The sequence below is a fragment of the Heloderma suspectum genome, chromosome 14 (genome assembly GCF_057233095.1).
Source record: "Heloderma suspectum isolate Gila_16-S chromosome 14, 16-S_ref, whole genome shotgun sequence".
Taxonomy (NCBI): domain Eukaryota; kingdom Metazoa; phylum Chordata; class Lepidosauria; order Squamata; family Helodermatidae; genus Heloderma; species Heloderma suspectum.
The window spans coordinates 6,725,779-6,751,562 of record NC_139471.1 but is presented as its reverse complement, the minus strand read 5'-3'; the positions used below and the strand labels follow the sequence as shown (position 1 = coordinate 6,751,562).

The following is a 25,784-nucleotide window of genomic DNA, read 5'->3' as shown; positions in this document are numbered from 1 at the left end:
TGCAGACATAGCCCACATATGGCAAGGCACAATACTATAGCAAATATAATATATGTTGGGTTGGATCAAGATTTATGTTGGATCAGCTGTGTTTGTGGACATGGGCTTCACCATCCCTTCCTTCCTATGTCAACCCATGCTGAGAGCCAGTGTGGTGTAGTAGTTAGAGTGTTGGATTGGGACTCGGGAAATCTGGGTCTCCACTTGGCTGTGAAGCTCACTGGTGACTTTGTGCCAGTCACTGACTCTCAGCCTAATTTACCTCACCGGGTTGTTGTGAGGATAAAATGGAGAGGAAAAGGAGGACCATGTAAGCCATCTTTGGTTCCTCACATGAGGAAAAAAGGTGGGATATAAATGTAATAAATAAAATAAATCAATAAACCCCTGAAACCACCTGAAAGGGCTACACAGAATGTCAGGAGACCCTGCTGAATGGGGTGGGATGTGGTGGGGAGGGGGGGGGGATCTCCAAAGTGGAGCTCTTCCTTTTGTGGAAGGATCCAACCCACAAATAACAAAAGAATCCAAACACGTAGGGCTCCTTCACATGGAGCTTTTATCCTGTGATTGAAATGACTCCTTCATGGAAGTTTGTGGGCTCTTTATATGACGCCGTGATCATCCAAGGCATCTCCTGCACTAAATGCCCTTTGTTCCATTTTTAAATAGATCGTAGATAATGAGCTATCAAATTACCCTGTTGTGTTCTGCTTCAGTTTCCTCCATGAAAAGAGTAAAGAGCAGCATGAACAGGAGCGAGAAACGAAAGAGAATGGAAGACCCAGATACGGGGAGAAGGAGGGGGAAGAGGGTGGGGGGGAAAGGAAGCATGTGAAAAAGGGAGTCGTTGTGATCCTGCATTTAAAACGGAAGCAGAAAGCCCCATTTTAAATGCAGGATTTTAGGCTGGTGTAGAGATGCCCTTAGAAAGGAGCAGCATAGAAACTAACAGAGGGCAGATAAAACTGTCCTTTTAATTCCCAACTTCATAGTGGTGTAATACCTTTATTAGGCCATGTCAGAGGTTAGGACAAATGTGCAAGCTTTTGAGATCACCATTTCTCTTCATCAGAGAGAATGTTACAAAAAGCAGGAGTGGACGTGGTTGGGAGTGGGGAATAGGAGACAGAGAAAAGCTGACTTGATATTGAAGTCATGATGTCTGCCCGGTCAGAGTCTCAAGAGGAAGGTTTGCAGACATTCAAACTGAGCTATATCAGGTGACCTGATGGTTTCAGGTTTCCCCTTGGAACTGTCCCTAGAACTGCTGGGAACAAGAAAAAGAAGCAAACCATGGTTGATCTCTCATTTTTTGACAAATCCTGGATGAAACACATGGGTTCCTTGATTGCTGGAAAACAGAAGCAGCAATAGACTAGGAACTCTCCAAAGCTTGACATAATTTTAGATGTGGTACTAGGCATGAATAAAACAGCAATTTAAGGTTTAATTCTATGCAAGTTTGGACAGAAAAAAATCCTGCAACACCCAGCATTCCCCAGCCAGCATGCTGGGAGTTGTAGAACTTTTTTTTGTCCGAACATGCATAGGATTACACCCTTAAGCTCCCACAAGTTTAAGTCATGGCACTAAAAAAATAATATTTTTAAGAGAAGTTAAAACCAACAGTATTCCAAACCTCAAGAGAAAGCCACCTGAAGTAAGTAGGGTTTTGAAGTCCTTTGAAAGGCTTGTAATGTCAGGGTCAAGCACAGCAGGGAGTGAGTTCCACTACTTGGGGGCTGCCACAGAAAATGCCCCGTAACTTGTGCCTGCCAACCAAATTGAACTCACTGGCTGGACTACAAGGAGTTGGCAGGTATATAAAACTGCACCAGCTGGGGGCCTCATTAAGGGTGGCAATGCGATCAGACCCACAGGGCCTGATCCACTGGAATATTCTCTCTCATGGGCCCCATCAAAATGAACAGAAGCTGTGTAAATCCGTTTATACTAGACAACTTCCCCATAGATTGTATCTCATGTTTATTAGCAGAGAGGAGGAGAAGGGAGTGGTGTTTGGGTTTTTCCACCGCAGGCACTGAAAAGCCTTGGACCAGCCCCTGTTCAGAGAAGTGGTTAGAAGTGTTTGTTGAACGGGAAGGTTTGTGGGAATAAAATAATCCATCAGGATAAAGAGATGCCCCAGGAGCAACCCCCTGCCCCTGCAAATGCCTCCATTTTAATGAGCAGAAGAACAAATTCCACACCTGATGGGTTGCTAATTATAGTTTCTGCTTCTAAAAGCTCCCCCCCTCCCCAGTGTGCTTTTTTGCTTTCCGCGGAGTCTGTAAAGATCAGGATTTTCCCACCTCCCCACTTTCCTTAAAAATCAAATAGATCTTAAAATATTTCCTGAGCTGGCTTGACTTGGCTTGACTATTCTGCAATGTGATATACAAAACAAAAGACAGTAGAAGTAAAGGCATATGAATGTCAGAAGAGCCCTGCTGTATCAGACCAAGGGTCCATCTAGTCCAGCATTCTGTTCACACAGTGGCCAACCAGATGCCCACAGGAAATCTACAAGCAGGACAGGAGTGCAACAGCACCCTCCCACCCATGTTCCCCAGCAACTGGTGTACACAGGCATACTGCCTCTGATACTGGAGGTAACAGGACTAGTAGCCATTGATAGCCTTCTCCATCACATCCACTGCCTCTCCCATGCCAAGGTGAAGTACTTCAAGTCATCTCAGCTGGACTTACCCATGCTTAATGTGCTTTAATAACATTGAACTAATCAAAAGTTCTGGTCACCACACCTAAAAAAGGATATTGCAGAGCTGGAAAAAGTACAGGAAAGGGCAACTGAAATGATCAAGGGGGCTGGAGCAACTCTCCTATGAGGGAAGGTTACAATGTCTGGGACAGTTTAGCTTAGGAAAAAGGCAAGTAAAAGGGGCCATGATAGAGGTGTACAAAATTATGCATGGTGTGGGGACAGTGGATAGGGAGACTTTTCTTCCTCTCACATAATACTAGAACCAAAGGTCATCCCATGAAGCTGACTGGTGGGAGATTCAGGACAGATAAAAGGAAGGACTTCACTTCTTCACATAGGGCATAGTTAAACTATGGAATTTGCTACCACTAGATGTAGTGATGGCCACCACTTTGGATGGCTTTAAAAGGGGGTTAGACAAATTCCTGGAGAAGTCTATCAATGACTACTAGGCTTGAGGGCTATGTTTTATCTTCCATACCTGAGGCGGTATGCTTCTGTACACCAGTTGCTGGGGAACATGGGTAGGAGGGTGCAGTTGCACTCCTGTCCTGCTTGTGGGTTTCCCGTGGGCAGCTGGTTGGCCACTGTGTGAACAGAATGCTGGTCTAGATGGTCCCTTGGTCTGATCCAGCAGGGCTCTTCTGATATTCTTACATTCTAAAGTTTTCCAGAAAAAGGACATCAAAATCCTAACAGGAGGCGTGTGTGTGTGTGTGTGTGTGTGTGTGTGTATGTGTGTGTGTGTGTGTGTGTGTGGGGTGTTTATCATTCATCATTTCTCTTGAAAGACTTTAAAAATGTGTTGCCAGTAGGGTGCCCATGTGTTGTTTTTTGCAGGAGACTATCCTGCATTTTGAAGGAGTCCTCTGTTTGAAAGGTTATCTAGTCCAAGTCCAGTTTAAAGATAAAGAACCCTCAGAAGGAAGAGCTGGGCCATCAACAGCACCTGGACAACAGACTGAGCAGGTAGGCATATAGGACCCCTGTTAGAGTCAATGGTGAGATGTACTGCATTTCTATTGAAATTAGGATAATTATTTCTACATAGAATCATAGAATAGTAGGGTTGGAAGGGGCCTACAAGGCCATCGAGTCCAACCCCCTGCTCAAGGCAGGAGTCCAAGTCAGAGCATCCCTGACAGATGGTTGTCCAGCCTCATCTTGAATGCCTCCAGTGTGGGAGAGCCCACCACCTCCCTAGGTAATTGCTTCCATTGTCGTATTGCTCTAACAGTCAGGAAGTTTTTCCTGATGTTCAGCTGGAATCTGGCTTCCTGTCACTTGAGCCCATGATTCCATGTCCTGCACTCTGGGATGATAAGGAAGAGATCCTGGCCTTCCTCTCTGTGACAACCTTTCAAGTACTTGAAGAGTGCTATCATATCCCCCCTCAGTCTTCTCTTCTCAAGGCTAAACATGCCCAGTTCTTTCAGGACCTCTTCATAGGGCTTTGTTTACAGTCCCCTGATCATCTTTGTTGCCCCCCTCTGAACCCTCTCCAGTTTGTCTGCATCCTTCTCAAAGTGTGTTGCCCAGAACTGGACACAGTACTCCAGATGAGGCCTAACCAGTGCTGAGTAGAGGGGAACTAGTACTTCCCGGGATTTGGAAGCGATGCTTCTATGAATGCAGTCCAAAATAGCATTTGCCTTTTTTGCAGCCACATCACATTGTTGGCTCATATTCAGCTTGTGATCGACAACAATTCCAAGATCCTTCTCGCTTGTAGTGTTGTTGAGCCACGTATCCCCCATCTTGCAACTGTGCATTTGGTTTCTTTTTCCTAGGTGCAGAACTTGGCATTTATCCAAGTATCTATACCTATAAATTAGCACATGCAAATTTTATGCAAATTGCTGTCCTCTTTTGTGGCAATGCATTTCCTCTTTTTTGGTGATTCATTAGTGCTTCAGTAGCCTTGGAGGCTGCTAGAGAAATCTTACGGCTCCATTAGGATACTGGTTTCACATTTCCCCATACAAACAGCTCTTCTGATTTCACCCCCACCCCCCGGCACATTGGTTTCAGTGGCTGGGTTCACACAACATGACAACCCACACTCAAGGTTGAGTATGGGTTGAGCATGGGTTGTCACTGAACTGTGGGTTGTTGTGTTGTGTGAACCCAGCCACACTAACAAACCATGGTCTGTTAACCACAAACGACGCATGAAGAGAACTCATGGTTTGTTGTTGGGTTGCGAACTATGGGTTGTTTGTGGTTAACAAACCATCATTTGTTAGCATGGCTGGGTTCCCACAACCCAGCAACCTACAGTTCAACAACAACAACCCACAGGTTGTTGTGACAGTAAGATGAAGAGGAGGAGGAGGACCATGTAAGCCACGTTGTGTTCCTTGTAAGAGAAAAAAAAGGCAGGATAGAAATTTAATAATAAAATAACTAAATAAATACATGCATTTGTATGTTTGCTTTGAAAGAGAGAGCAAGATCAACTTTGCAAAGAAAGGATGTGGTTTTCTTTTTGTAAGTCACTGATGCTTAGCCTTGGGTGTTGCTTTCCTATCTCCCCAATCCACCCACAAAGTCAGGGGTTGGGTCCAATGTTAATCTTAGAGTATACCCATTGAAATTAATGGGACTTAGTCATGATTAAGTTCCATTCATTTAAATGTGTCTACTCTATGTAGCACTAGCATTGGATTCAACCCATGTGTCTCTATTCCTTTGGGCATTCTTTTGCACTGAAATTTTGGATCCCTTCTCCTCTTAAGTGATTCCAACAACAAAAACAATGAATAATTGTTATTACGTTATTTAAAAGGGTGAAACATGTTGTATGTCCTGCTTTCAACTGTGATGGTGCATTGCCCTCTGTTTTGCGTTGCCTTGACGGGGCTATAGGTGCTTCCAGGGAAGGGGCTGAATCCAAGATCTCAGGAAGGGCTCAGCTCATGGAAAGTCCTCCAAGTCAAGATGTCTAATACCTAAGGCTGGTCAAGTCATTTTGATACCCGAGGCAGAAAATCCTACAAGTGCCCCTCCCTGGGAATAACAACTTCAACAACAACAACAGTAGTAGTAGTAGTTATAATAATAATCCATTTGCTGCCCTGTCGTGACAACCAAAGTCTGCAGCTATCTGAGGCAGCTGCCTCACTTAGCCTTATGGTAGAGCCGGCTCTCAGGGCCAGGAGGGGGTGGAGTATAGGAAGATCAGAGCAGGAATTGTGGGACCAAAGGTATATGGGACCAAAGCCCCCTTGAATGCAATTAGCTAAGTTTTGCCCCCTCCTGTAGCCTCCAAAGAACAGTGGACCAGAGTGAGCTGCCTTATACTGAGTCAGACCCTTGGTCCGTCTAGACCAGTATTGTCAGCCCTGACTGGCAGTGGCTCTCAAAGATTCTTTCCTAGCTCTGCCAGGAGATGCTGGGGATCAAACCTGGGATCTTCTTCATGCAAAGCAGGTGCTCTGCCACTGGGCCATGGCCCCTTCCTGTGGTGAATGGGTGTGTGGCAAAAGGAATGGAGACCGCTCTCCTTGTCTCTGCCTCCCCCATGCTTTGACCACTAGAGGAGGGATCATCCTTGAAATGGATTGGTGACACTAGGTAATTTCAAACCCTGGATTTAATGGTCTCATGGCAGGGAGATGATGGTCTCACTGAAGCTCACAACTAACATTTCTTCCCCGCTCCCATCCCTTGTTTTATAGCAGCTTCTACATTCCTGCTACATTAGAACAAATGTTTGCCAGCCTTGATGAAAAAGAAATCCTCTGAGCATCTGCAGTTTTGCATTTTAAACCTGCTTAAAATCACAGCACCATCATGATGGTGAATGCTACCTGAAGGGGTTGTTGTACCTCAGTGGCAGAGCCCCTGCTTTGCATGCAGAAGGTCCCAGGTATGATCCCTGGCAGCATCTCCAGGTAGGGCTGGAAAAAATCCTGCCCCAAACCCTGGAGAGCCATTGCTTCTTGTCAGTGTCATGGAAATAGTAACACTGGGTAAATGGACTCACTTTGTAGAAGGCAGCTTCCTATGTTCCCATTTAAATAAGTCCTTTATTCGAACAATGAGGACTAGAATCTTACTTTTTATTTAAGGGACCTTAGAGCAGCTGCCAGTCAGTGTTGGTAATACTAGGCTAGGGGGGCCCAGGGTCTGACTCAGTACAAGGCAGCTTCCTAGGTTCCTATTTAAATAGGAACATAGGTACAATGAGGACTGGGATCTTTAAGAGAGAGCTTGGCTCAGTGGTAGGGCACCTGATTTGCATGCAGAAGGCCTCAGGTTCAACAGTGCCAGGAAAGAACTGCATTTGATGCCCTGCAGAGCCATTGCTGCCAGTCAGTGTCCTCAACAGTGGAGGCTGGTGGCTCCAGTTTCCGAAGGTTTTGAAACCAGCTAGAACTCTAAAGTGTCGCAAGGTGCTGCACTCTATCTCCAAAATGGGTTCAGCACCTTGGATAGCGCCTTCAGAGGTCTGGCTGGTTCTAACTGAAACCCAGGATGGAATCACCCCCGTCCCTTTGAAACTGGAGCCACCAGCCTCCGCTGGTCCGCAATACCGGGCTAGCTGTACCCAGGCTCTGACTCAGCAGAAGGCAGCTTCCTATGTGTCCCATGGTGGCTACAGGAATAAAATGGAGTTTGCTTCTGCTCCTTCTCCACCTGCCGCTTTCTGGGTAGTCATGGGGGGGGGCGCTTTAGGCTTGGGGGGGCACACTGGGTGTGTACGTGGGCCCCTTGAATTGGGACCTGAACCTCTCCATCCTGCTGTAGCCCTTAATCGCAGCAGGAGCGACGGGGAAAGGGCCGGGCGAAGGGACCAGCAGCGGCGCGCCTTCCAGAGGGAAAGGCGAGGCAGGGGTGCTCGCCCTGCCCTCGCCCTGCTCTCCTTCTCCGCTCCCGGCTTTGCTTCTGTTTTCGTTTCCTGCTCCCTCTCCCCCGGCCCCAGCACTGGCTCCTCCCCCGTTCCCTCCCTCTCGCTCTCTTCCTTTCTGCCCGGCCTGGGCTGCGTTTCTTTCTGGCTGCACCTTTAAGAGCGGACCGCGGCGGCAGCTGGCGGCGGCGGCTGCTGGCGGCGGCGGCGGCGAAGCCACACAGAGGAAGTTACGCAGCCCGGATCAGGCGCGGGGATCAAACACTCCGCGGGGGCTGAAAGTGACGTCTGAGCGGGGTTGAGGCGCCTGAACTAGGAGCGAGAGCGAAAGAGAGAGAGAAAGACCGGGGGAGAGAGGGGAGCGGGAGAGAGAGAGAGAGAACTGCCTAGCTATCTCTGTCTAGCTATTTCTCTCCCTGTCACCTATCTATCTTCTATTTATCATCTATCTATCCATCTGCCCTTGAGCTCCAGCGAGGGGATCGGAGCCGTCCCGCCGGCAGAGAGGCTTAAGGGGTGGGTGGGTTGTTCGGGGTGTGTCTGCATCAAAGGCACCCCCACAGACCAGAGCGAGGAGGGGGCGTGTGTGTGTGTGTGTGGGGGGGGAGGCATGAAGGGGCTCGGGGTCCTCCTGTGGGGCGTTTTCCTTTTGAAGGAAAAAAGTTGAACTTGCTGCCTCTCTCGCCTGCTCGCCCGCCTGCCCTCTTTCCCACCCCCCACCCCGCACTCCCTTCCCCGGCCAACCTCTCCTTCCCTTTGGAAGCCCGAGGGAAGGGAGGGCGGGAAGGAAAGAAAAAGGAAGGAAATATAGAAGAAAGCAAGGGAGGGAAGGAAGGAAGAAGGGGGGAAAAGGAGGGGAGAAAGAAGAAAGTAAGCAAGGGAGGGTAGAAAGGAAGGAGGGAAGAAAAGGGGAGGAAAGGAAGGAAGAAAAAAGGGAGAGAAGAAAGGAAGGAAAAGAGAAGAAAGGACGAAGTGAAGGAAAGAAAGAAGCGAGGGAGGGAGGGAGGGGAAGGAAGGAAGAGGCCTCCAGCCATCTCTTTCTCCCCGCCCCGGTCTGCTTTTCCCCGGCCCATTCGCTTCTTCCACAACTTTGTGCGTGGGGCGGGCAGGCCAGCCCCATCGGCGCCAAGGGAGCGCGCGGGTGGGCCCTGGGGCGCGCCTGGCTCCCGTCGGCGCCCGCCGTTTGGGCAGTGAAGAAGAGCCGCTCCCGCCTGGCGTCCCGGGCAGCTGCCCCTCCTGCCCGCCGCCTCGCTCCGGGGTCCCCGCCCGCTCTGTCACTGCGCCGGACTCGAGAGCCGCCGCCGCCGGTAAGCCAGCAGACCTGCCGCCGCGCCGCTCCAGCCGGGGTTGGGCGGGTGAGGGGCCGCCGGGCGGGGAGCTGTCCTTCAGCACCACCGGGCCGCCGCCGGGCGGGGAAGCCGAGCCGGGGGCTGGCGGGGAGGGAAATTCCCCGTGCTGCGCTTGCTACAGAGAGGGGAAAAGTTACCTAACGCTCTGCTCCTCCGGCTGGTGATGCCGCAGGCGTCTCTGCTCAGCTTTTTAATTGTATTTTCTCCTCGCTTTCTGTGGCTCTCCCGGCACTATTTTGAACATCGACAGGGTTTGGCGTTTATGTCTGTGTTTGTCAGGGACTGGGGAGGAGGGGACACGGGACTCCTCTTTATTATTTTATTAACCCTTCTGGACACCCGCAGCTGACTTCCAAGTGGAGGGTGGCTTGTTTGCCTCTGGGCAAAAGATTCTCAGGAGTCCAAGCAATTTGTATGGTATTTAGTTACCGGTCTCTCTCTCCCCGCCCCCTCCACATACACCTTTCTTTAAACATTTTCTGTCTGCCTCTTTCCAAGCACCCGTCTTCCCTGCTGCCCTTTGACTGCACTGCCCAGCATACACACACACACACACACACACACACACACACTTTTAATATTCTTATTAGGACAATGAGGACCAGAATCTTACTTTATCTTTAAGGGGCCTTAGAGCCGCTGCCAGTCAGTGTTGACAATACTGGGCTAGGTGGACCCAGGCTCTGACTCAGTGCAAGGCAGCTTCCGATGTTCCTATTTAAATTAGCCCTTTATTTGAACAATGAGGACCGGAATCTTACTTTATCTATAAACATTTTCTGTCATTCTCTTTCTGAGCATCCTTCTTTCCTGGTACCTTTTGACTGGACAGCCTAGCATTCACATTCAATTTTAATATTCTTATTAGGAAAAGATGAATCCCAGCAGGAAATGAATAACAACCTTTTAGGTTTCACCCTGCTGATAGCATCCTACATTCTTTTCTTTCTTTCTGTCTGTGTGTGTGTGTGACTAAAGTGTATTCACTGAATCACTTTTTCATGCATATGCTAGCAGCAGATTAGATCATTCATTTTATTCATGCTGATTGTAAGGGAAAGGGTGCTTAGATCCCAGATCCCCACCCCCCATGCTGCAATTAGGAAGTCAAGGCTGCAATCCCACGCACCCACTTACCTGGGAGTAAGCCCCATCAAACTGTTTAGAATTGTGCTGTTGTTTGCAAAATTACAAGGACATGGAGAGAGATGTAAACCTGCCTGGACAAATAACTCCTGTTAATATTGATTGTTTGCACATAACTTTCTGGAATTAAACCACTCTCCTGCTGTTTGCTTTGCCTGCAGTTTCCCCTCCTGACACAGGATGGAAGGGTATGATCCCAAAGTGTTTTGCTGTCTGGCTTCCATTTGCAAGCTGCTTAAATTGCCTCTCCACAAAACACACTCCTTTCACACAACTCCTAACTTTTAAAAAAATCCTGGTATGGGCCCTGTCTTGCACAATCCAAGTTACTTGCACAGCTCTTTCCATCTCCTCCTTCTTCTGCTCCTCCCCCACCCCTATTGGTTTGAAGACCCTGAAAATAAGTTGGTGAGAAGCAAGAGAGACCATCATACTACATGGGCCACCCACCTCAGTTCCTGTTTCCTGTCTGAGTCCTTGAAATATCTTAGTTTAAAAGATCCCTTATAAATGGGAAATGGATTTGAGGAGGGAAAATACTGAACCATCTGGAACTAGGAATATACTGAGTATGGCAGTGTGAGAGTTGTATCGCTTCTCTTGGGAACAGAATTCCTTCTCTGAGCTGCTCATCATTTTATTGTGGTGTCTATATTTCTTCTAAGTAGCACACTTCCAGCACAACCCTAGGCATCTCTACTTAGAAGTAAGCCCCACTGTCTTCCAGGTAAATGTGTATAGGACTGTAGCCTTAAAGTCTATTTTCAATCTTAAAAAAAAATAAAAAATTAAAATAACTTGAATTGTTCGAAGAGGAAAAGGGAAACCTGAAAAGAGTGCTTCCATCCCCTGCAAAACAACAGCAATTGTTGTGCAATTTGTTTCATGCTCAGACTCCCCCCTTTCTTTTAAAAGTACCACTTCTGGGAAAGACTGCATTTAATTGCCAAGTGAACAAACAAGTTTACTTCTTAATTCCCCAGCAGGGTGTTGTAACCGTGGGTTGCCTCTTTATTTCAAAAGCATGTTAATCCAATAAAAGAGAAAAGAACTAAGTCCAGATACCCAGATAAAATCTAATTTTGTGAGGTTGGCTATCAGTCCCTTGTGACTGCTGTGCACTCTTAAAAGAAAATCAAGCCATTGATTCTACTCATTCCTGGGAAGTGCAGTTTCTTAATAATATCACATGAAGATTTATTTATTTATTTATTTTGCAGTAGGAAAGGAAACCCAACTTTAGCCAAGCCTGTAATTCATATTTTTTTAAAAAGCCATAACCTACTCTTTGAGAGCAATGTTGAGCAACTATTTCCACAAAAAATACCTCTGATGTTCAAATGTTGGAATGGCAGATTTGTCCATGAATACATTCTAGATCAGTTGTTATTGTTTTTTGAGAATGGTGCCTTTGACAAATGCATGCAATGACATAGCAACGGATATTTTATAGATGCCTTCCTCTTTAACTTTCTCTTTCTGTCAAACTGCTTCAGCGCAAAGTGTATTATTTCTACATTTCTGAAAATAGACTTGTCAGATTGACATCACATTCCCCCCTGTGCTAAACCTACCCCAAACCAAATGTGTTTTTTGTGTGACAAAGCCTTTATGTCTCTTATGTTAGTTACATCATAAGAGCTCCTGACAAATTTGATGTGTAAAGGAAGTGATTGGTCTAAAAAAAATCATTGAAAAAAGACAGACCTGATGTCAGTGAGGTTTCCAGAGCGAATCCTTTTTCTCTGCCCCTAGTTTACTCATGACTTCAAAAATAGCCACAAGACTTTGCTTTCTTGGGGAGTTTATTTTGGGCCAAGGCAGTTCGGAGAGGTGCCTCTAAAGAGCTAGAGGACAGAGCAGGAAAGATGTCTTTCTTTCTTTCTTTCTTTCTTTCTTTCTTTCTTTCAGAAGTTGCCTGTCTTAACCAGTTTGGCATTTAGCCTTTTGTTTTGCTAAAGGAGAGAAAAAAGTCCTGCAGGTTGAATAGGTCCTCTCCCTCTGGGGTGTGAATGGAGCTGAGGATCTTTTATAGGTGCTGGACATTTATTGTGAGGGGAATACTTGACATCTTATTCAAGGAGTCTTTTAATGGGGTGGAAGTTGTGGAATGAAAGGGAGGGGGAAAATTTATTTTGCTATCAAGGTTGTCTTTAAACACAGCCTTGCACATGCGTGTGCATGTGTGTGTAAACAGTTTCAGATCTAGCTACATTTTGTTCTTAGTAATTTTGCTTTGTGATTGAAGGCTGCTGTTGTTTGCTTTGCTTTTCTCCCCCTGCCCTTTTTTTTAGAGAATAGCTCAATTGGAAAGGGAGTGGGTAAGATTACAGGGAGGTTGGATTAAACTCCAGTGAATACCGGGAGAGGTCACTGCTCTTTGTTTATTAGGAGAGCCTTAAATGCGATTAGTCTTTCAAATTGTTTTTATTATTACATTTCATTGTCCAAATAAATCCTCCATGTGGAATCTGGGCTGTGTCTCTGGTTGTCTCCTGGCTGCATTATTTATCTGGCTTGGCTTTTTACGACTTCTCTGTTTGGCTGTCCAGCGTCTATGCTTCTTCATGGTCCGTTCTCCTTTTTCTTTATATTCTTAAGGAACCATCATTGCTCTTCTAATCTGTTTGTTGATAATAGCTCAAGTTTGGCTGGCCAAAGGGGGAAAAAAGCCTTTGCAGAACTCTAACAGCCACTTTCTCGGACCTTGAAAAATACTTCAGAATATTCCATGGGGTTCTCTCTTCTGTGGATATAAAACTTTTGTTACTTCTCCCTCCCATCTAATTTTACTTATTTCTTTTTTAAAAAATGATTCAGGCGGTGTCGGTGAAGGTGTTAGCTCCTTCCTTCTCATCCTCGAGGAGAAGCAGGATCTCAGGAAGACATGTAGTCTGTAGCTGAAAGCTTTGGAATATTTTGCGTTAAAGTTGGCAAAAGGCAGCAATTGCTCTCTCCGAGTGCCTCCCTCCTCTTCAAAGTAGACAAAAGAAGCACAAAGAGGAAAAAATCCATGAGTCTATTTTAAAAAAATTTAAAATGACAAGCATTGTAAAGTCAAACTTGCGTTAAACAACGCATTCTTTAAGAAACGATCTTTCCCAAAGATTTGATTCATATGCTTTCAGAGTTCCATATTGTGCTACTATGCTATTTTTTTAGATAAAATATTTCCCCCCTGAAAATAAACAAAACATATTTCAGCTTGAAAGCACTTTAGAATAGCTCACATTGTAGCAGACAAGAAAAGGTTGAAGAAAACTTGATCTCACCCCCAACTGCATCGCCTGTTCAGTTTCTTCCCCATCTTCTCTTCAACGGGTCAAATTTCACCGTGCAATCAGAACCTGAGAGCTCTATTGATTGATTGAGGAGAGTCACCTCTAGATATTTTCACACCGATTTGAAAGATACTTTATGCACCAAAAAAAACCAAGAAAAACCCCCAAGAAAAACATGAAGTTCGGGAAGACTTTTGACTACTGATCAGCAAGCTTGGAAAAAGTAGCCCATTCTTCAGACAAATCAATCTGCAGATGTGACATCTGTAGCAGAGACCTTCCCATTGCCTAAACACACGTCAGGGGTTGGAGTCTAGACGCCACCACCATCTGGACCACCGTAGTGTACATTATTTGTATTAGATGTGGAGTTTCCATGCTGATCTGGAAAGCCTCCCCTAAACCAGTATCTGCCTTGCAGAAGACTTTAGGCATTTACTTTGCCCAGGAGCCTTGCACTGGGACTCAGCTACCATGCTGCACCACGCTGCTTTCTTCTTGCACTGCCTCCCACTGGTCATGGGACAGTATGACATCTGCAAATCCTGGGTGACCACTGACGACGGGCCAATGTGGGAATTTTATGCCTGCCAACCCAAGTCTGTGGCCATGAAGGACTATGCTACTGTGAGAGTGGATCCATCAGGCATCACCTGTGGAAATCCCCCAGAGAGGTTTTGCACTCATGTAAGTACAAGTGTTCATTTATTTATTCCCCATAGTGGGTCAACAGCAGGGGTGGGCAACTTGCGGCTCTCCAGATGTTTAGCCTACAACTCCTATCTGCCCTAGCTAGCATAGACAATAGGGAAGGATGATGGGAGTTGCAGGCCAAAGCATCTGGATGTTTTGCCCAGCTGTGGTCAACAATAAGCAACTCTGTATCTCATGAGGGACCACAACAGCTGTCCAGGTGAGACCGATCTGTGAGGAGGAAGACTCTCAGAATCACTGCTGGCTCCAGCTTTTGGAGGGCTTAGTGGCATTTGAGGACATTGTGGGAAATTAAAATGGTGGCTAAGTTGAGAACAAGGCCAGAAAAGGGTGGTTCAGGGCAGGCATCAGCAGTGGGCCTTCCGGGTGCCAGGATGCCAGGTGGAATGGCAGCCTGCATATACACCAAATGTTATGCTAAAGCTAGAAGAAAGTAGACTCTAGAAGGAACTGGCCACAGGATGTCAAACCAGTGCCAGCTCCAGCTTTTGGAGGACCCCTGGGCAAGACACTGGATGGCCAGTGTGCGAACAGAATGCTGGACTAGATGGACCTTTGGTCTGATCCAGCATGGCTCTTCTTATGTTCTTAGGACACCCTCAAAGGACCCTCTCCCTCAGTGAACCCACCATCTCACTGCCATTGTCACCAGCTGCTATTGCTCTTCTCCTCTTCCTCATCATTGCTCCCACTTGCTTGCTTGTAACAAGTAGGCCGTGTCATCTCCTGTTACTCCTTCTCACCACCTCCATTGTCTGAACGACAGGCAGGGGAACAAGCAGGTTGCAATGGTGAAGAGGAGGAGCAACTCCAGGGGGCTCTTGTCAGTGGGCTCCTGCTAGGCTGTGGGCCCTTAACAGGTGCCTGACGATGCCTACCCTTAATGCTAGCCTGTTCAAAATGAAACTGATGAGGATGGAGAAGTGAAGATGCCCATTCTGTGTTCTTTGGGAGGACCATGGCTCAGTGTCAGAGCTCATGTTTTGTATGCAGAAGGTCCCAGGTTTGGCATCTCCAGTTAGAAAGATCATGTAGCGGGTGCTGGAAATGCTCCTGGAGAGCCATTGCTGCCAGCCAGTGTAGACAATACTGAACTAGACAGGCCAGTGGGAGAAGACAGCTTTCCACATTCCTCTGTTTTCTCATGGAAGAGGACTGCAGCTCAGTGACAGAGCCTCTGCTTTGCATGGAGAAGGTCCCAGGTTTGATCCCTGGCATCTCCAGGTAGGGCGAGGAAAAAATCCTGCCCCCAAACCTGGAGAGCCAATGCTACCAGTCAGTGTCGACAACACTGGGCTTAATGGACCCAGGGTCTGACTCATTAGCTCAGTAATAGAGCCCCTGCTTTGAACTGAGAAAGTCCCAGGTTCGATCCCCAGCATCTCCTGGAAGGGCTGGAAAAACTCCTGCCTAAAACCCTGGAGAGCTGACGCTGCCAGTCAGTGTCAACAATACTAGTCTAGATGAACCAATTTTCTGGCTCAGTATGAGGCAGCTTCCTGTGTTCCCCTAGATCTGGGGTCTCAAACATGGTGCTCTGTGTACCCAGAAACACCTTCCTTGGCACCCGCCAAGCTCCCTGCCTGATTTTTTTTTTTTAACCCAGGGTGTTAGATTTTTTGAAATTACAAACCGTTTTAACTGCCCCAGTTTTGCCTTCTGTGAAATGGGTATTTTGTTGTACTTCGTGGGGACAAACATGTAATTTGGCATTTGGGCACAGACCCCATCTCTGCCTTGTGCTTGGTTTCTTGGCCAAGTTACTTGTCTGTGATCTTCATCACTTTGCTTTCAGTGAAAGAGCTGTTGAAGGAGAAAACTGTGGGTTAAAAGGCATGGTTTTGTGTTTGAGAGCTTAGGACCCCCCCCCCACACACACACACCTCGTACTGAGATTCTGGAGGCAAATTGCTTTTCTTTTAGCCTCATCAGTTTGCCTCCTGGGAAATGAGTATGTTATGACTAGCTAGGCCCACAAAGGCAGCCATTTTGTGAGAGCACCCATGACACTTTCTCCAAATTCCAAATGGGTCACCAGCCCCCCAAACCTGGGGATCCCCTGCCCTAGACAGACAAGTAGCTTCATCTGATATAAGGCGGCTTCTTGTGTTTCTTATACCTAAAGGCCTGTGTTGTATTCCTGAGTTGACTTTGACAGGAGTTTTCAGGGCCTCCATTCAGAGAGAGTGGACAACACAATCAGTGCTAGTGATGCTCTGAGCATGGGAATAGGAATGGGAATTTAAGACAGGTGGGTGTGTTTCCACTAGCGACTGCTTAACAGTAGTGCCAGACTGGGAGCTTACCATTTTAAACCCCTCAAAGTTGGGGGCCATCACTCCATCTTGTGATAGCTAATCCCATAGTTTAACTCAGCGCTGTGTGAAGAAGTTCTTCCGTTGTCTGCCCTGAATCTCCCACCAGTCAGCTTCCTGGGATGACCAGATTGGGCTGTAATATTGTGAATGAAGGAGAAAAACCTCTATCCACTTTTCCCACACCATTTTATAATGGTCTGTCACGAGTGATTTCTGCATGCTAACTTCAAGCCCAGGGCCTATATGCGTTATCTCACTACCCCCTGCCTACACACACACATGCATGCACATACACACACACACACGAGCCTATGTGAGGTAGCCACACACCCTGCCCACACCCCCAACCACCTGTGAAATGACATTTGTAAGGCTGAGTTACTGTCAGCAAGAGCTCTACAATAAATATGCTGATATTTTTGGCCCCACCCCTTTTGCAGTCAGCTCCACCCACCGGAGCTGGAATGCAGCCCTTGGGAGCTTTTCCGTAACTGAATTTGGCCCTCTGACTGAAAAAAGTTCCCCACCCCAGGTTAGAGAACCAGTTGTTTTCTGCTCTGTGCTCCATTCTATTAAGATCACTTTGAATTTTGTTTCTGTCTTCCAAAGTATTAGCTATCCCGCCCAATTTTGTGTCATCTGCAGATCTGATCAGCATTCTCTGCACCTCCTTAATAAAAATGTTGAAGAGCACTGGGCCCAGGACTGAGCCCTGCAGTACCCCACTCGTTACCTTCCCCCAGCTTGAGAAGGTCCCATTGATAAGCACTCTTTGAGTCCGATTCTGTAGCCTTCAATCTTATACATACTTCAGTACATGTGCTGAAAAGAACTCATGCCCTAGAGCAAGAGCACTGATCGTCTTTCGTCCTGAGGGCTAAATTCCATTTTGGAGAAGCTCTTGGGGTGGGGGGATTCTGGTGGTAGGTGGGGTTGAAAACAAAATGGGCGAGGCCAAAATACCAGCATATTGTAGCTGAAAGCTCATACTACCAGTAACAGCATTTGAAGAGGAATTTCAACCTTTTAGAATTGGGAAGTGGGGAACTGTGCAGAAGCCGGGAAACCACTAAATGATTGGGCATTGGGGGAATGGGGTGGGGCCATGGGGAGGGGGAGTGGCTATCTGGGGAAACCTGGAGTGCTGGATTTGGTCACCTGGAGAGCCAGATCTGAGGTTTTGCGCCTTTGTTGTACAGCCTTCCCCAACCTGGTGCCCTGCAGATGTTTCAGACTGCAACTTCCATCAGCCCCAGCCAGCATGGCCAATAGTCAGGGTTGATGGACTTTGTAGTCCAAAACATTTGGAGGGCACCAAGTTGGAGGAAGGCTCAAGGAGGCACATGATGTGGCCATCTTGCTGAAGCTTAGTAGGTGTGGCTCAGTGGTTTGTTTGGAGACTCCCCAGGCACCCTTCGTATGCTGCCTTGAACTCCTGGGAGAAAAGGCAGGACATATATTTGCTCTAGGATTGGTTGAGTCATGATCTGCACACACGGACCGATTTGCAAGGCTGGCACTCAGCTAAGCCCAGAATCAAGGCTAAGCAGCCATAACTGAGACAAAGGTGTATTCTTTCCTCACTTTCACACTTTTTTCCCACTTCCTCTGTTTCTCCATGTGCCAAATTTTATATTCTTTGCTCCTCAGGGGCAGGGACCTGTCCTCTTGAACTCTGTGAAGTGCCATGTGCACCGATGGTGCCTTGATGACGATAATAATAATAATGATTAATTGTTAATATTATTTGTTATTATTTGTTGTTATTAATTATTATTAATTATTAACAACAAAAATAATTAAAAAAACATGTTGTGTTGACAATATAGAATGTGGCTGTATGTATCAGCCCAAATTTAGTTTTCTAGCCATATTTCCCAACTGTCTACAGGGAAACTTTCTTATATTTCCTCCTTTCCACCATATTACGAATGACAGGAAAACATTTATAGATGTACAGAATCAATGTGTATGTGATGTGTGTGTGTGTGTGTGTGTGTGTATAAAACAGTCTTCTCTTTATTTCACTTTCTCCATCTGTGAATTCAGAAGGCTTAACTCTATGTACACATTTAATAAACTACTGTCTTATAAGCTACTTTTGAGGAGCACTATTAGTAGCACATTAGATAACATTACAGTCTTGCAAACAGATCGATAAAAGCTACAAGCCCATGGAAAAATAAAAATGACTAGTCTGCCACTCGTTCCTAAACTACTTATTTCAAGTGCACTGTTCGCTGAAATAAAAGTAAAGACAAGATGAGAACCATCCCTTTTCCAGTTTACAAAACATTATCTGCCTGGGGGCAAATGTGACTTGCCATTGGCAAGCAGACAAGTGGCAGATAACATGTCCAGTCTTCTACATTGTTCATCTATCTTTCAGACAGAAACTCAGGGAGGGGTTGTAGCTCAGTGGCAGAGCACCTGCCTTGCATACAGAAGGTCCCGAGTTCAATTGTTCCCAGCATCTCCAGGTAGGGCTGGAAAAATTCCTGCCTGAAGCTCTGGAGAGCCATTGCTGCCAGTCAGTGCCAACAAGACTGGTCTAGTTGGTCCAATGATCTGGCTTGGTATAAGACCATTTCCCATGTTTCTATGTTCTGTTGCTTGAAGGGAGCCCAACCATGAGTGCCACTGAGGATGTCAAGATGGGAGCTAACCGGATCTGATTGATGGGATAGAATCCACAGGGAAGTTCTCCTTCACAGGCCCCATTGACATGAAGAGTAGTTGCATAAGAACACCGCCATGCTCTTGTGCGGTTCTTGTTCCTTTCAATGGAGGGTTTGCAGGAGAAGATCCTTATGGACAGTGGTGCAACCAGGGTTGGACTTCCAGGAGAATGTCTAGGGTCCTACAACCTAAGGGGCCCAAACGACAATCCAGAAAGCAGGAGGGGCTGGGTCAATGGAAGAGTCCCAGTGTCAGCCTTTGAGGCCGATAATTCTCACCACAGCCTTGTTTCTTCCTTCTCATTTTAATAAATCATTGTCAGCTAGGGATGTAAATCGTCACCAATGCTCATTTTTAATATTTTAATTTTTAAGATGTATTACCTTTTCCATAATGAGAGGGTGCTTACTTCCAGGTCCATGTATTTCGCATCAGGGCAGCAGAAAACAGATTCCATTTTGTTCCTGACCACGTTCTGATTTAGGAAAGTCTCAAATGCAAAACTGTACATCCGCAGGATATTTCTTCCTCTTCTTTTGATCAGGGCTGCCAAACAGTCCTGTCTTTGTTTGTTGGCTCTACCCTATCAGCAATGTAGAAGCAGTTGTGTAAAGCATGAAATGGTGGTTGTGGAGGGCGGGGGAAAGAAGAGAAATGTGAGGTATGTGCTTTGCCATCTACACAGGGCCCCCATTAGACCGTTAAGTCCAGGGTATAAAATTCTGTAGCTGTCCTAATGCTCATGGATTATGTCCTATGTTAATTAGTGTGTGTGTAGAAAGAGAGAGCAGGGGACAGATGCTATTTGAATTTCCTCCCTCCAGGCACTAGAATGTCTCGCTCCAGTCCACCTTGCCTCTCTTCCTGAAATGGTACAGCCTCAGCAAAATGGTGCTGAGAGAACAAGAGTGCTGTCTTGCATAACTTGAGGGACAAAGATAATGATGGCCTCCTAGATCAAAGGTAAAGCTCAGAAAAACCTAAAGGTCGGTTTTAGATCTCATTATCGGCTCCAGGATGCTAAATAATGGATGGAGAGGAGCATTAGGGGGGGATTTTTTTTTTCTTTTTCTTAAAAAAAGAATATCTGTTGAGGGAAAAAAAAAAGTCCCATGCCTTTGTTGCCAGGTATTAAGAACCAGTGTCTGTGGTGTTTGACATTATTGGACATAATTTTGGGGTAAGGGTGCAGGGGAGAAGAGAGCAGGATCTCTGTTGGCTTACCGAATTTAAGCCCCAGAACCTGCCGTGGTTGAGCTCTGGAGGAGGAGAAGTAGCAATTTCAGGGAGAGCTTCTGAGCACATGCAGAGTGTATGTCCCCCTCTGTGTAAAAACCCATGTAGTTCTAGAATTTGTGGGTCAGGGCTGGAGCAAACCCCGCTGAAGTTCTTGAGGGGGCAAACCAACTGACCCACTGAGAGCAGGCAAAGCTCTGTTGGTGCACATCAAGGAGCAGATGCATGAACAAGACCAAATTACATCTTTCGCTAGATCAGTTGCCACATCTCCTTTTGCAGATTGTAATCTGGCAAAGTTATGGTAGCACCAGTTAACCAGTTTGCTAGGGTGGCTGTGTACATATCACCCCCAAAAGAGGAGATGCATAATCCCAAAGGAGGATGTTAGTTTGCATTATATCTGTGTGTGTGTGTGTGTGTGTGTGTGTGTGTATAAATGCAAATTTAGAGATAATAACTTTATTTAAATAGAAATACAATACATCTCACCATAGTGAGGAAGACTGACCAGGGGACCTTCACATAGAGGACTGTACTCTGCATAATAGGCCACCCAGCCACCCTAGGCAGGCCAGTGAGCAAACTGACTTGGCATTTTGTATCACCTGACCTGTTCCAGCCTATCATAGTTCAGAGGCTTCCCTGCTGCTGTGGCCTGTTTCCCTGCAGTTCCCTCCTTTGGCCAGAGGTAGATGGTGGCCCATAGGGCTCAAACCCTGCCTGACCTCTCTGTCTGGCAGTCCCTAGTTCAGGGCCCACTTCAGGCTGGATTCCTGGCTAGGGATGGCAGAAAATTCTGCCATGGATCTCAGTGAGGCCGAATGCCAGTGCATTCGACCCCCCTGAAATCCATGGCAGAACGAAGCCCCCCCCCCGCCCCACCACCCCGCGAAAGGCGCGCGAAACGGAGCACCTACCTGGTGCCGTTCGTGCTGCTTTGCGAATGGTGGCCGCATCTGCGGCCGCCATTCACTTCACAATTTTTCTTGTGATAGGCTATGTAAATACTTGCGTAACCTATCGCAGCTAACAGAGGGACGCCATTTGCGTCCCTGCAGAAGCCAAGATAGGCTATGTAAATATTTACATAGCCTATCACGGGGAAAAAAAGGGAATGCAAATGGCAGCCACCGTAGCCGCCGCCATTTGCGTTCCCTTTCTTTTGCCGTGATAGTAAATATTTACGTAGCCTACCACGGCGAAAAAAAGTGATGCAAATGGCAGCAGCTACGGCCGCTGCCATTTGTGTCCCTGAGCAGCCCAGCAGTGGCCGGATGTCGCTGCGGGTGGCCCTGGCCGGCGGCTCTGCAGAATTGCCGCGGAGCCGGCCACCGAGGATTTCGGAGGGAGGGACGGAGCACCTCCCCCCCACCGCAGATGTCACGAAACGAAACAGGTGAGCCGTTTTGTACATCCCTAGTCCTGGCACCAGCTTGGGTGGAGCACGATAGCTTCAGATCACTATGTGAGCGACGACTGAAGCGCTGAATCATGCGCCATGAGGGCACTGACACATCGGGCTTTCACCCTCATCCCATTGGCCACGTTGGCTGGGAGATGAAGTCCCACACACCCAGCGGGCACCAAGTTGGGGATGGATGCAGGAAATCCTCACCCCATAAGAGCAGTGTTCCTGTTTAGGGGTCCAGACAGCCATTCATGCCATAAGCTATTAAGACTGAATAAGCTAGATGCTATAAGGGGTGTTGAACCCCTTTCAGCCCGAGGGCTGAATTCCATTTTGGAGAAGCTCTTGGGGGCTGCATTCCCATGGTGGGCAGGGCCAATGACAAAAGGGGGGGGCAAAAAGACCATCATATTTTAGCTTGAAGCTCTTACTGCCTGTAACTAAGCCTTAGTAGATGTTTTTCAACCTTTTAGAATGGGGGAGAAAATGTGCGACATGACCCCAAGGGAAGGGGTTTTGCACTTCAGCTCTAAGCTGTTAGGAACTCAAGCAGGCCCATTCATCCTACCCCCACTCCACCCGGTTTTCTGATTTTCTTTTCCAACTGCCCTCAGAGTCTTGTGACTTCCTGATGAGCACTGAGCATGCTCATTCCCCACTGAGATGGGGGCGTTTTGGTGGGGGAGAATGTCCCGTTTCAAAGACCTTACTGTATGTCTGCAAACATGGAGGTTTTCCCGAGCATTGTGATACCGCCCTCTTGTTTCTCAGTGGCCCCGTTTTGGCTCCATATCTGTTGGCACAGGAGCACTGAGTTCACTATTAGAAGGAACAATCATGCTACCTTTCTTGCAGTTCCGCCTCCTCTGCCGTAATAACACCAGCACAGCTGAGTGCCTGATCAGCTCATGGGCATGGCGACAAAACTCTGTCTGCTCACATTAGGATATAATTGGGCGATTAAGCTGAGGGGAGTAGGGAGGAATATTCAGCAAGATTGAAAGGCCTGCCCTGATTTCTATTCAAGATGAAATTGGGGTGCGGGTGGGGAAATGAAAGAAAGAAAAGAGGGGATATTTTATTAGCATTCGTTGTGGTTACCTTTTAGCATCTCATCATCTTTATGTAAATATTGTCAACACAGGTTGAAAGGTGACTCTCTATTTTATTTGAAAGTAGAGGGATTTGTACTTTTGACATGCATATCTGATAAACAGGCCCAGTGGTCGCAGGTGCCCCTTGGGGCTGGTAGGGCAGAGGACAGGGCAGATGTTCAATTTTCTATTGAGATTGCCAGAGGGGAACAGGAGAAGATCATGTGTGGCAGTCGGTAGCTGCACAGGTTCTCTGCCAAAATTGGACAGGGGACAGTTGGAGGGTCACTTGCCTCCAATATAGAACCACCTCTGAGTAGGCCCATTTGCTTGCCTTGAAGAAAAGTCTCCCAGTGTACAGAAGAAGTGAGTTGGTTAGAAATGTAAGTGTGTACCTCCAGTATAATCACAAGAAGTATAATCACAAATAGGGATGTTGCAGGAATCTGCAATGGAACCAGATCAGTTCAGATTTTCATAACTCTGCCCCATGGATTCCGTAGCGGACCGGCTTTCCTCCCTGTCAGGCGGGTTCTGCGGACTTGTGGACTGATGTTCTAACTTTTCCAAATTTGTGCTAATTTCATCATAACACACACACACACACACACACACCAGCCAAATATGTGCATTTCCCTCCATAGGCTAAAGTGTGAAAGTGAGCATTTCAGGGGGATTTGTGCATTTTCACAATTATGCAATTGCAAATTTGTGCAAATTGAGAAACAAAAAAAAATCCAATTCCATGGATGGGCAGATGACGGAACAAAAGGTGCCTGACAATCCATGAAACACAGACAGAACAGATTTTACACAATTCGTACATCCCTAATCACAAGTGATCTAAAATGTGAGGTGGGGTCGCCTCCTCTGCCCTCCTTAAATAGCCCCCCTCACTTTTCTAGAAATCCCCCCCCAACACAATGCAGAGATAATACTGGATTGGGGTGCAAGAAAAACATCTAGAAACATGTTTTGGTTTTTAATTTAATTTTTTTTCTCCCCCTTGAAGGCTCTTGTAAGATGGAAAGGTAGGATAGAGACATTTTAAATCAATGAAAATGGCAATATTTTCTAAACAGGGGTTGCATTTGTCAGTGGAGAGCAGGAAGGATCACAAATAAATGAGGATGTGTTCCCATGCTATACAGAGTGGATGCTTAGCCTTGCATTTCAAAATATCCGGTTGTAAGCAAGCTTTGAAAGTGCAGCTGGACTTGGGTCTCTCTTTTTCCCTCCACTACCCCAGCACGAAAGACATGCAGGGCAGGACCCTGCCCTTGTATCTGAAATTTTTTAAAACATATTTCCCCCTGAAATATTGATTCTTGCCATTTATTCCATGAGGCTTGAAGCTCAGCAGGGGCATTTGATTTATAATTCACCAGGACTTGCTTTGTTTAAAGGGTTCAGGGGTAAAAAAAAAAAAAAAAAAAAGAGGGGGGCAGCAAAAAAATAAATAAGAATATGCTGTCCTTTTGCAAGAGGACAGTCTTGCAAGCAAGGTGAGCCCAATACACAAATAAAGGCAGCTTGATCAACTCAAGGATCACTGGAGAGGGTTTCCTCCCCCCCCCCCGCGCCCCACATAATTGCATTTGAAGAAAAGTCCTTGATACAGGTTTCAAATCAACATTTCAGCAATATTCCATATCTCTCCCCATTATAGCTTGTTGGGATTCAAGACTCCCAGCCTTTAGGCTATTGCCAGACTGCAGTAATGGCTGCTATCATATGGTCTTCATCTTTCATGGGACAAAATAACTTGGCTCATTACTGAATGGCTAGTGAAATTAGGACAACCAGGATGTGTTTGGAAGAAGGGCCTGTATACTCAAGGGGTAGTATCCAGTGTTAGTCCTACATAGAGTAGACTTATTGAAATGAATGGGAGTTAAGTTAGTTGTGACCAACCTAAGTCTCATTCATTTCAATGGATCTACCCTACTTAGGACTGATATTGGAGACTACCCAAAGGCCCTAGAGAGGGTGCATGTTGAGATTTAGGTTGGGCCACCCAAGGTTGATGAGTGGAGGGTGATGCCCCCCCCAGCCCACACACACACAACTTCATCCCAAAGTGGAGTGCTGTGATACCTGCCCTTAGGAATATATGTTTGCTGCTAAAGGGATTGGCTTGAGGCAATTGAGGTTGCAGGTTTTGGAGGGCCCCTGGGCAAGACACCCCCAGTGGGCCGCCTCCCTCAGTGAGCCTGCCTTCTCACTGCCATTGTCACCGCCATTGCTCTTGCTCTTCCTTTTCTTTCTCCTCATTGCTCCCACTTGCTTCTTTGACAGGCAGCTAGTGAGCAAGTAGACCATGGCATCTTCTGCTCCTCCTCCTCACCACCACCATTGTCTGAGCCAACATGAGAGGCAGGTGAGCAAGGAGGTTGCAAAGGTGAAGAGGAGGAGCAAGTCCAGGGGGCTCTTGTCAGTGGGCCCCTGCAGGGGTGTGGGCCCTTGGCAGGTGCCCTATCATACCTATCCTTGATGCTGAAGGCTGAACCTTCCCAATGTGAGCCACAGTCCCTTGAGCAACCGCCTCCCCCACCCTACGTCCGAAATGCTAGCTCATTTCCTTTGTCCCATACAACTAGGGTGGTCCCTTCTGAATCACCAAAACGGAGGATGCAGAGCTGCATATTTGCATGTGAGGGACAGTGTTTTGTAGTGGTGCAAAGTGTTGGACGCAGACTCAGGAGTCTGTTTTAGTCCCATCCCCCCCCGGCCATGAAGCTCACTGGGTGACTTTGGGCCAGTTGTTGACTTTCAGCCTAATCTACCCCACAGGGTTGTTGTGTGGATGGAATAGAGAGGAGGAGTTTCATGTATGCAGCCTTGGGCTCCTTGGAGGAAAGCAGTGGAGGCTGGTGGCTCAGACATCAATGGGGCTGTGAATCCACTCTGGGTTTCAGTCAGAACTCTAAAGGAGCTTTCCAAGGTGCTGAACCTGTTTTGAGGATAAGGTTCAGC

General features: G+C 46.9%; 1 protein-coding gene and 1 long non-coding RNA gene across 2 annotated transcripts in view; both read left to right on the top strand.

Moving 5' to 3' along the window:
* Positions 1-13,499, top strand: part of LOC146335640 (uncharacterized) — a 36,084-nt gene extending 22,585 nt beyond the window's left edge. The window contains exons 3-4 of the long non-coding RNA XR_014785866.1: positions 3,569-3,697; positions 12,896-13,499. This is a non-coding gene — a long non-coding RNA (uncharacterized LOC146335640). The remainder of the gene's footprint in view (positions 1-3,568; positions 3,698-12,895) is intronic.
* Positions 13,500-13,741: 242 nt separating this feature from the next.
* The window catches only part of NTNG2 (netrin G2), a 115,754-nt gene continuing 103,711 nt past the window's right edge, over positions 13,742-25,784 (top strand). Inside the window, exon 1 of the mRNA XM_084820809.1 lies at positions 13,742-14,043. Coding sequence (XP_084676935.1) covers positions 13,831-14,043 — 213 coding nt within the window. The 5' untranslated portion in view covers positions 13,742-13,830. The remainder of the gene's footprint in view (positions 14,044-25,784) is intronic.